Here is a 12,225-nt window from a genome sequence, read left to right as displayed (position 1 = left end):
GAACAAAACTCAAAATTGGGTGTGAAATAGGAATGGAAACTTTTAAAATAGTCTCTTTTATTTCTTTTTTTTTAACAAATGGTCAGTCAAAGACGGTACTTAACCTTCAGGAGGTCAAACTAAATATTATATGAGCTGTTCAAACTAAATATTATATGAGCTGTTTTATTTTTAATTCATTTTATATGAGGTTTGACACTATTACAAAAATGTAGGACAGAAAGTTTAAAAGACAGTTCTTCCATTGTTATTGCTATTCAACTTTATGCTTTTCACAAACAAAATAATTTACATTTAAATTGAATTGCTAAATTTAAAATGAAAAAGTCGTTGTAGAGAGTTTTTTTTTTTGGAAAGTAATAAAAAAGGAGACTTTTTTATAGACAAAATGAGTAAATAATATAAGACGACTAATAAAATGAGTTAATTACAGAAATTAATTTGAATTACTGAATATAAGAAGTTCGAGAAGTCCTCTGAGGTGGGTCAAAGCCCCCATTTTAGGATACAGATACTTTTTGTGTTTATAATTAGCTACTTGGCTTATTGCAGTTTAGGTATGTTTACTTTGCATATCGAATAAATTTAATAACACAAAACATGGGAAATGTGCCTCTAATTATTAAAGCAGGTGTGAATATCCAAGAGTATTCTGAGAGAAAAGTGTATTATGACCATCCATACACACAAACACACACACACACGGGCGCTGCGGTAAACTCACTGACGCTGAACAGGAGGAGGGCCTTCATACAGAGGAACTCTTCCTGTGTGACCTGTAGCAGCACAAACTCCTGCGAGAGATGCTTCATCTGAACACAGTGCTCGTACATGCTGGAGACGTGCATCCTACGACTGACAGAAAAGAGGAAGATTAACAGACAGACACAGGACATTTCAACTTGCTAATTACAGTAATACCTACAAAACAGTGCGGTCAGTTATCTAATGACTGCCAAATCACCAGCTTAATGAAATTTATTTCATGGCTAAAACACAATTTCCGATAGCAGCACTGAACTAGTATGGAAAATGGCCAAGATGCATTTGGGAAGGAAGTCTCTATTTCAGGTATTGGTGAAAAAGGCCATTGAAAGCATGCGAGCCCCCTAAAAAATCCAATCTCTCCCGGGATTGTGTTTGTGACAAAGATCCTCCACACCATAATAAGCCAGCAGTAAATTATAAATGAATCTTGGAAGCATCCACGACGAGACTGTTATTGTGTGCATGAAGTACAAGATATGTACCTGCCCGACTGAGAGAGAGAGAGAGAGAGGAAGACAGAGAGATGGAATAAGGTAGAGAAAAGGCCGCTGAGAAGAAATGAAAGAAAAATGAGTGTGAGGAGAGATGGATTAGTACATTTACAAGACGAACAAATGGGCGGAGGAAGAAAATGGAATGAGAGAGAGAAGGCAACAATGCAGAGCACGGATGGATGCTGGACACAAAAGAAAACAGGCAAATAAGAGCAGTGTGGACGTGAGAGAGAGAGAATGAGACTGACTCATTGAAGACCAGGTCTGGAGCGAAGTACAGCATCCGCGCGTTGGCGTTCTTGTAGGACCTCCAACCCAGAGCAAAGACCATCACTCCCATCCAGGTGTGTTGTATGACTGTCATCTGATCATCCACGTGCAAGTTACGGAAACCTGAGAGACGGGGAGAGATGGGAGACATATTTGTGCTTTGTGTTCACTGCCTATAGCTCACAGTTTGTCAGCTGCCTGGGTGCTATTTTTTCAGACCAACTTCATTTACGACTCTATTTCAGCTCTGCCAGCTCAAGTCATGAATCAGACTTTACCTGCCATTACTCTCCCCCCAAAAAATCTCCAAAAAACAAACAAAGAAAAAATTATATACCCGTTATTATTATTAATTCCCATTACTAACTACTGGATTTTTAACTGCCTATTATTAAGATACTGGCCTTACTAATTATTAACAAGTTTATTGAGATAAAAGTCTTAGTTACTTGGTTCTTAGCGCAAAGAGATGTACTTAAAATAAAGTGTGATCACATTAGGGCTGCAAAATATATAGTTTCAGCATCGATATTGCAACGTGCGCATCTGCAATAGTCACATCGCAAAGATATCCAATGTCCAGTCTGATTTACATTTGACCAGGAGCTACAGTATTGTATTTAAGAACTGTATTTATATTGAATTTATATAATTTATGCAAAAAAATAGTTACTTATAATTTTTGTCTAATTTCTAGTCCAAATATCTAAATTTCAAAGCGAAAACAATATTATTTCACTTACCCCACTGGCAGATTTCTTAAAACTAGCAAAAAAACTATTAATTTTCACTTATTTCTTCTGACGGTGAAAACGAAACAATATTTTAACTTGTTCTAAGATTTTTTTCTGATATTTGGACAAGAAACAAGACAAAAAGTAAGAAAAGCATTTTTTTTGCATTGTAAATATTATATTTCTGTACCTGAATACTGTTAGACTCCCCCAAAAAACTGTCAAACCATCTTCTGAAACTGCATTCATATCACAATATTTATAGCAGAAAAATTAAATATCGCAATATCAGATTTTTCCAATATCATGCAGCCCTAGATAAACTGTGGATTTTCAGGACCAGGCAGCCCTTTCAGAATGAAAGGAAACCTTCTGAATATTCCAGGCTAAAACTTGATCTCACTTTCCTTAGAACTGATTCATGACTGGCTTGAGTGCAAAATAAAACGCCAGGCCTTACAGCTTTATTAATGCTATCAATAACAGAAGAACCGCAACCAATCACATCAGCCTGGTTCCATCAACTAATCACATGCTGAGGTTCAAATAAATGTTACAAATCAAACCACGCCCCTTTCTCTCTCCAGAGGATTTGATGGCTTTGCTATGGTGTTTTACATATGACTGAAGTCTGCCTTTTCAAAAAGCCTTTTATCAAAGCCATTAGAGTGAAGTAGATTACACAACACCTACTCTCCTCAAGCCTCTGAACTGGAAATACAAACCATAATTAAATCACTGTGAACAAACAACCAAATAATTATCTGCTGTTGTCCTGATCTAAAACAGCATCTTCATCTTGTTATGTTGTTCTTTATCGATGACAATATATAATAAATATATATTTTTTACTTCTAAATATATATTATTTATATCTTAAAATTCATTCATTCAACAAATGGTCAGAAAACTTATCAAAATTGAGCTGAAAGCAAGTATTATTTGTTAATGAAAAATATATTTTTAAATGATAGACAGATAGATGAAAAACAACATGAAACTTGATCACTAAAGAGCTGTATCGCAAAGTCAAATTACTTGTATTTTTGAATGACATTAATAGATAAAAAAATGGATAAACTATATGAATGGTCCCTTTCTAGAAGCCAACATCCTCATCTAAAATGAGTGACAGTTTGGCATGCTTTAATTACCTGGAAGTCCTTTGGCCCATTTCACTACTTTGACAAGTTGCCTCTCTCCTAACTCGTTAAGGCTGGTGAGAAGAGCAGCCGCTGAGTCAGGCTGACCATGATCATGGCCGGCGTTCACCACCTCGGGCTCAATGGCCTCCAGGATGTTCAGGAAGATCAACTGCGAGTGGAACGTCAGGTTGGGCTTGGGCGACATGCACTGGACAGTCTCCGACGGGCCCTGAACTGCGCCGACCTCATCCGGACCTTTCATCTGTCCAATCTTCCTCAGCTTGCGGGCTGTGGCACAGAACAAAAACAATATACTGTAATAAACAGAGCTGGAAGTATTGCTTTGTAAATTTAAGCTGCACTGAAAACACATTATTAATCTGGAACACATCTTCATTTTTTTTTATTATTTAGAAACCAATGAAGCGGGTGGTCTGTGAGTAATGAGGTTGGCATGATCTTATTTCTGCTCTTGAATATCTCTATTACACAACAGAGGATAAAACCTGCAGTGCGACGGGTAGTCTGTCCTCTACATTATCTCCTGCCAGTCAGCACAAAGAATGATTACTGGCCGCAAAACACACCTGAGACGATGTACTTTTCCCTCGGCTGCCACTACAACAAAGGACCTGACAGGATTAACGTATCTGCATTGATGTATTTGAGTAACGTGGAGCAGAAGTACAGTCGTTCTAGAATGCAAAACATGCGTCATTTGCCTAATACTTGCAGCGGATGTGCATTTTGCCACCAGAAACACTCATTATTCTTCCATGAGTTAAATATGCACAGCAGAGAAAAACCATCTGTATTCCGAGGCTGCTGCTAATAATGTGAATTAAATGAAGATGTAAATATGAGTGTGCGTGTGTATGTGCACTTTAATTAGTGGCTACAGTAGCAACAGTTTTGCTTCAGCTCCAGTGAGTGGCTGTGGTTTAGTTATGATGCTTAACTCTCACGCTCTCCACTCTGAATTATAAATCAGAGATGCTCATTATTCAATGGGCAGCGTTAGGGTGAGGAATGAAAGACTATCAGTTGAGATGATTTACAACTTGCAGACTTTAATGGCACATTAAGAATGCCGATCCAAAATGGAAAGAGAAAAAAAAAGTCTTTATTAAAAAAAAACACTTGAATTATTTGCGAAGCTGCTGATTTAAATGCCTAAAAAGCTCTACGTTGCTGGATAAGAGGACAAACTCGAGTGAAATTGACTCCCTCTGAGGTCCACACAAAAAGGTGGCTCCAATTTTGCTGACGAGATGCTGGAGCCGCTCTGCTTGTGGTCTAAAATGAAGAGTGGTAGAGCACCGGAGATGGGGAGAGAGTAAGATTATAACTTTTTCCTGAGGTGGTTTACCAAAAGCCTAGGGGTTTGTGGTAAACTTGTGGCAAGGTGCCAAAGGCGCCACCAAGTATTCTCTTTTCCGAAGACACATAAACCTGCTATTCTGGCTAATACAAGCAAAAACATCAGATGGCAAATAGCACCAAAGATTCTGCTGCTAAACATGGTCTCTTGCACATAGCTTTTGTCTGAGATTGCATGAGCTTCAAACAGACTCAAAATTATAAGAAAGGCGAATAATACTGCAATGTTAAAGACCCCCTATTATGGGTTGTAGAAAATGACCTTTCATGCAGTGTGTAACACAGCACTAAGTGAATGAAAATATCCAACTGAGTTTTAAGCCTGAAAGTGCACCGTGTTTAAAACTATTGATTCTTTAACGAAAGAGTCGACTCAGAGTCAAATAAATTAATCATGTTTGGTTCGAACCTTTTGCTTGAATGTGTCGACGTAGTAAGCACAGTACATCACCAAATATGAAATGCCGGTTTTGGTAAAATGTGAACGCGAATTTCCCTTCAGACACTAGCTGAGCATGGGGGATCACGAGACTGATCATGACATCAAGATGACGATCACTGACAGATGGAGATTTGGCTGTGGGGAATAAAGGGTTCAAGTTCATTTTCACAACAATACCACAGTATAGCCAACCCTGTGCTGTGTTTTTTTCAGTCCTTTTTCTGATTTTTGATACAATAAGCTATGCTGCAACGCGGGACTCGTTGGCCGTTTGCTATTAAAGGAAGGAGCAGCAGAGACTAAGTATGGGACTTAGTCAGTAACTGTTACAGTTCATATGGACCAATTTCTTCTTCCTCTGGATCGGAACATGTAAGTGTCATTAAAATTGTTGCCTTGTTTTGAGTAGTTCGCAAAATATGTAATGTTATTTAATTGTGTGTTGTAACTTGTAATTGCTCTGCATGGCTTGTAATCACTTATCTATTATAGATCAGTGCTTGTTCTGTCTCTCTCAGGTTAAATCTTTATGGGATATTTACATATTGCCTCCAAAACCACTTTGAAAATGCGACGCGTGCTTCTTCCTTTACTGATTCAAATGCATTTTTGAACTTGCAATCCTCTGCCATTTGTCTTTGCTATGGCGACCATCAGTTGTTCTGTTCCTCACAACTTTTGCCACTGTGTGGATTAATACTGAATGTGTATCACTGTTATTACTTGGAGTTAGGGTTAATAGTAGAGTAATATGCTGGTGTTTAATTGCATGGCTTTACTGCATTCCTGCAGTCTGTGCTACCTCATAGCTATGGTGGGCGTTTCTCTGTGTCTCGCGCTGAACCTAGTCGACCAATCACAACAGATTAGCCTCATGCAAAGGAAGGGTTTGGTAACAAATGAATTGCTGAACAAATCATATAGGAGTCGTTAGGATAATTAAGTAAAAATAAATGCATATTATAAGACAATGAAAGTGTTTTTTTGATCTTGCATGCATATCAGCCTGCTGTTAGAGACCCGCAAAAACAAAATATGACCTTTTATAATGCAAAATAGGGGCTCTTTAACATTATAGGACGGACTGTATTAAACAAGCATACGTCCATATTCAACCGTCTTAAAAAGAGAAAGTCTGCTCATCATCATGTCATCTCTAAAATCAAACTGTGACTCCACTGAGCAATTCTGAAACCTCAACATTTCAAAACACACGTGAAGTGATTTGCTGGAGTCTCTGAAAGTGCGTGAGTAATTGGGTAAATGGTGTTGCTGACAACATTTGCTCAGACTTAAAGCAGGAACTGGAGGAACCAGGTGAATGTGTTAAAAATTCGCAGATGAGTGAGATGCCAGCACTCAATGGCGAATACCGTAGATAAGTCAACAGTTTACCGTTATATGAGAGCAAGCGTTTTGTTTCAGAGTTTTTGGCATTCTGGGCTCCACTCAGAATCTGTGAAAAGTTTTGACTGATGTGCACTTTAAGCCATGATGACAGATTTGTGCATGAAGACTTCTGTCTCTCACTTGCAGAGAGACAGTTTTGGGATTTTTCGGAAGTAAGTTACGGGGAACTAAAGTTTTTAGTGTTAAAAGTATTAAAACGTAGACATTAGCTGACAGAACTGTTCGTAAGAATGAACAAATTACCTGATGGTGGAATCTAGAATTCTTATTTGTACAGAGATCCCATCAGACATTTTACTGTTTACAAAGAACTCTGCATGTCAACTAGAAGTCATTGCAGCATTCATAGACTTTGCTTGGCATCTGCTAACAATTTATTTTGGCCCTTTTTATACCTCATACTGAGCATTTTACATAGTTTTATGCATTTAAATAATATTGGCTGTTAAAACAACAATTATACACTTAATTAAGACTTCTTATTTTGTGCATAAAATGTGTTTCCGGATAAAACAATATGAATAATAATAAGAAGTGCTTTAAAACTTTTTTAAGAATTACAAAAGTTTTAAAAGCAACCAGATAAAATAAGAAAACCTGAAGAACAGAACTGCAAATTGACAATGAGATGTTACATTCCAGCAAAGATAGCAGGATGACAGGGCTACATCAAACCTGAAAAATGCTGTGAGACCTGAACACCAAGAAATGATTTATATTTAACTGTACAGTCTCCCTTTGAGACATGTTTATTCTTTTAGATGTGTGATTTCACTGTATGGGTATCACAAGTTCAGACTAGGTGTGATTATTTGCGCAATTATGCCGTTTTGTGAAGAAAGCAAAAAGTAAATAAAAAATAAACAAAGAAACAGCTAGTTCATTCATTGATGGAGTTAATCACATGACACCAGGGACTCGTTATTTATGAGCCATTTACTAATGGAGACAACAAGCATGTCCACAAAGCAGAGAAAACAAGAGACAACGAGTGTGAGCGTGACACTATGAGCAGTCTAGAAACAGAGAGGATGCATTTAGTAGTAAATTGATCCAGTGTGTCATTTGAGTCTGAAAGGTGAAACTATTCAAACGGCTTTATAGAGGCAGGAATCAAACGTGTCGGGAAAGAGGGCTGATCCGTCCACTTGTTCACCGCCATCTGCTCTCTTCAGTAGCTCTCTTACCACAAACAGATGCATCGTGTGCAACACTTTTACAACCACACTACATCTACTATTTGTTCTCATCAGCAGGAAGATCAAGGCTTTAGTTGCACAACGAGACATTTAAACAAATAAATCAGAAAAAGCCACAAATAAAAACTTAACACCGCTAGTAATTTGAATCCATTATTTCAGCTTTTCTGACTCTGCAAATGGTGCGAAAATAAATGCTTTTTTTTAAAATAAATTACTTTTAAAAATCCTAATGTGAGTAACATCAAGCATGTAAAATGTGCACAAAAAGTGTAAACATTATTTTGGAGCCAATGAAAGAGACAAGCAAGTGTTTGTACTGTATGAAGCATTTCCAACACACTGGAAGATTCAGTTTCACTTGAAGTAAATTTATTTAGGCTTGAAGCCTGTAAAAATTATGTTTTAATTATATTTTTTATTTTTTCCAGTTCTGAATAAAGTATTTATTTAAAATAAAGAGAAAAAAAGATGTTTATGCTGCTGCAGTGTTGTGCTTTACTGGTATCAGTAACAAGTAATACATTATAAATGATATCTGAGTAACATTGCCCAACACTGATTAAAAGACTGACCTCATTATTTCTCAGGAATGTTAGCCATTTCATTTCTTCTTCTCTTATATATCATATTGTGTTTTTGTTTTTATTTAATTAAAACTGATCTGATTATATTACTGAATTAAAGTATACGAAGCTGCATTTAAAAAAAAAATCCTAAAAAGAAAATCTAATTTCACACTTTAATCAATTTGTAATGGTAAGATCACCTCTGCCTTTGCCACTACATAAAATACCTGAAATCAGACGCCTAAATCGTTATGAAAGAATAAGACGCCTTATATAAACACCAGAAACATGTGGCCTGCTTTGCTCTTAGTGGTTGTGAGTCTTGGAAAAGCTTTAGTGTCCATTTCCACTGTCACATCCACGCTGAAAGATCATCGACAATTCATCTACAAATGGAAAAGATTTCACATCACTGGCAATCCACCCGGGCCGCGATTCATCCCAAGAGCTGATTGAAAGATACTGCAGGAACCAGGAGATGACATCAAAGGATTTACAGGCCTGTCTTGGCTCAGTCAGAGTCAGAGTGCAAGAGTCAAGCATCCTAAAGAGACTGCATTACTTTGCACTGTATGTGACACACACAAGGAAGATGTATGTGAGACCATCTGTTACAAAGCTGAGCCTGAGCTGTAAGTGCATCTGAAATATGATACGCTCGGTTAGGAGGAGTGAGCAGAAATGTAATGAGAAAAGAGACTAGACTGTTCGAGACTGACAAATTGCAAAAAAACACCAGTGGTTTTTAGCCGAAGCTATAAAATCGTTTAAAAGGAATTTTTTTCCCCACTTTTACTACCCATTTGTATTCTGAAAATGAAGATCACTTTCATCTTCTTCTTTTTTTACTGTCACAGTTAATGTGTTAAAGCACATGATTAAGTATTTTAAAGTCGTTAACGCTCTTTAAAAGTGCATTTATTTAATCTGACTGCTAAATGTTCATCCACATCTATGAATCTGTCTGCAGTAAGACTTTCTACAACTCTACAATATATAAAGAAAATATATTTAGAAAAGCATTTATTTTACTCAATGATCTTTAAATGCCTACAGAGACAGGTTCTGTCATATTTGGCTAATAAAACAGTTCTCCAACCGATAGTAAAGTAAATCCAAACATACACACACAATCCCCTGGATAAACTCCCACTTATCATTCAGTTAGGGAGATGGACTTACCTAATGGAAAAAGTCAAATCAAAAATCAATTCCAGATGGGATGTTTACTGAAAATAAAGTGACTTACATCCTTTGTATGGTGGAATTTGATATATGTTAAAGCATCTGTTGTGTTTATAGAGGGAAAAGGAGAGATGGACATCAGATATAGAATATTAAATACACACATACAGCTTCAAATAAAATGAAGAGACCACTTGACAATTCTGTTACTGTTGATTTTTTGATTTGAACAACTGTAATTTTCAGAAGAAATGCTCTCGTAATGGCAGTACTTTATTTGAAATTCAAAAGAGATGAAATCAGACATTTATAGAATAAAACTAATGTTAACATTTTACTCATACCCATAGCTAGGCCCACACAGAATCTGTAATCTGTGCCCACAGAAATCAGCCCACAGATTAGCCCATTTATTTACTTATATACATGTGTGTTTACCAAACAAATGCTTCTAATTGGGTTTGCATTGAAAACCTTTAATAAAGGTTATTATATTTTTATTTCATGTGTTAAATATACAGTTACTATACTTACAAAATCATTCCACATAAATCATCAGATTTTTATTTAGTATTATTATTATTTTTACAAAATTCTTCTCAAAAATAGCAAAAAATATCTGCAGATTTTGTCTGGCCCTGATCATAAATCCAGAGAAACTGATACATGTAAAGAGATCTCTTAATATTTTGCACATTTCTATAAAGACTACTCTTCAATTTTTGGTCAGATATTTAAATGTATTAGGAAAAAAAGGATTTTATGGTTCCAAAGCTGCAATCACTAAGTACAGTAAAAAATGTAATTTTTTAAAAAGTTACAAAAATTGAAAGCAATTAAATGCAATTAATATGCATATTTTAAAGTGTAATTTATTCCTGTGATGTCAAAGCTAAACTCACAGCATCAATTTTCCCAGTCCAGGGATCACGTGATCCCTCAGAAATCATTCCAATCTGCTACATGTACTCAAGAAAACCTTGATGCATTTTCACCAATAAGGATTTTTCAGTGAGTAGAATGTTCCAATGCCATTTGTTTGATTGCTAAATAAAAATAAATTAAATTAAATTATAAATTATTACTAAATAAAAATAAATTAAATATGCACTACATAGAATATGCAATTACTCTTAATGTCTTAAATTAGATAAATCACAATTATGCAAACAATAAACAAATAACAAATAACATTTTAAAAGTCTATGTATCTTTAAAAAAAACTATATACAATGCAAAACAAGTGAATTCTATCAGACACTTTAATATTTCTACCATTAAAACAGTTTAGACTATTTCAGAGAGTTTTGAGAGGGAATAAACTATATGTTTGTCAATAAACTGGTACAATTTCTCCCCAAAACCCACCTACAGCATTTCTATACATTTAAAGATGCCTCCACACAATGCAAGAGCCAAGAGAAGGAGCTGTACCTTCCCTACCCTACACCTACAAGCCAAAGCCTGGAGTTAAACTGTCTCCAAACTTGAGGTTTTCCAGTCAGTTTCTGTCTCCCAGTGGCTCTTTAGAGGAATTTATATAATTCTAAAGGGAGACGAGATTATGAGTCAAACATTAATACATCAAAAAGAGCGCAATGAACAGGCCACAGTCCAGAGCTGGAGGGGATCTGTAAACTGTCTCAGATGCCTACTTAGAACAAGAAAGATTTCACTTTTTTTTAACTAAAAAAAAAACCCAAAAATATAAAAAACCCTGAGCTCGTGAGTCAGGGGAGGAAACGGGGAAGATGTGTGTCGTCTGACACCACATTTTTATCACATACACACGGACACACAAAATGCGCACTTTGGGCCACTGCTGCTAAAAGTGTGACAGTGCATCGCCTTAACGACACCCTCTCTGATAATTACAGCCCTGATACCCAACAGTCCCCTGCAGAGCCATGAACTGCTCCCGAAAAATCAGAAGCCAGTTTTAAATGTCATTACACACAAAAGTACTTCAAAATACGCAACCTAGAGTAACCGGCACCTGCACCTGTCAGGGCAACCACTGCAAATTGCTCAAAGGCTGCTTTTTCTTGAGTGTCCTCAATTATAAATGCTGTCATAAAATGATGATCATCTGTGCACACTAACCTAGCACCTTTTGATATTAATGCATTGTCATTCACCTTGTTTGTGCTGTTGTTTTACCTCTATGAATGCACTATATTTTATCGTGTTTCTTTTCTTAAAGCAATCATCCTTAGTCCTTTTCCCCCATGCGATCCCCAGTAGGCTTTGTCTTCAATAGGGATATTGACAGCACAGGCTTTTCTGGGCTTAAGTCCTGAGTATTTTTCTTCCTGCCTCGAACCTTGTCCCTTTCTTGTTTCCCTTTCTTGAGTCAGTTGTTCTGTGTCTGCTGTTTAGCTGCTCCAGCGACTTCTTTCTTTAGTGTCTATACGTTATGGTGACTAAAAAGCCATTGCGAAATATTCTAAGGGGATTCGCCAAAATGTACACTCTGCAGAACCCCGCAGACACACCTACATAATAAGCATGGACCTGCAAGTTAGAGGCAATTTGCTAACAAAAAATGAAAATAAATTAATAACTGTTACACTCAATAAACAAAATGCTGTATTCGACAAATATGCTGTATTTTCATACATTCTTCATG

At 36.5% G+C, this 12,225-nt stretch overlaps 1 protein-coding gene across 2 annotated transcripts in view; it reads right to left on the bottom strand.

Moving 5' to 3' along the window:
• ar (androgen receptor) overlaps positions 1-12,225 on the bottom strand; it is a 126,900-nt gene that overhangs the window by 8,014 nt on the left and 106,661 nt on the right. For both annotated transcript variants that reach the window (XM_056458089.1, XM_056458090.1), the window contains 3 exons: positions 3,421-3,699; positions 1,511-1,655; positions 725-855 (listed from right to left, as the gene is read on the bottom strand). In XM_056458089.1, the coding sequence (XP_056314064.1) occupies positions 725-855; positions 1,511-1,655; positions 3,421-3,699 (555 nt within the window). The remainder of the gene's footprint in view (positions 1-724; positions 856-1,510; positions 1,656-3,420; positions 3,700-12,225) is intronic.

This window comes from Danio aesculapii, chromosome 5, assembly GCF_903798145.1.
Source record: "Danio aesculapii chromosome 5, fDanAes4.1, whole genome shotgun sequence".
NCBI classification, from domain to species: Eukaryota; Metazoa; Chordata; class Actinopteri; order Cypriniformes; family Danionidae; genus Danio; species Danio aesculapii.
The sequence above is the reverse complement of the archived record's forward strand: the minus strand, read 5'-3'. Positions and strand labels throughout refer to the sequence as shown.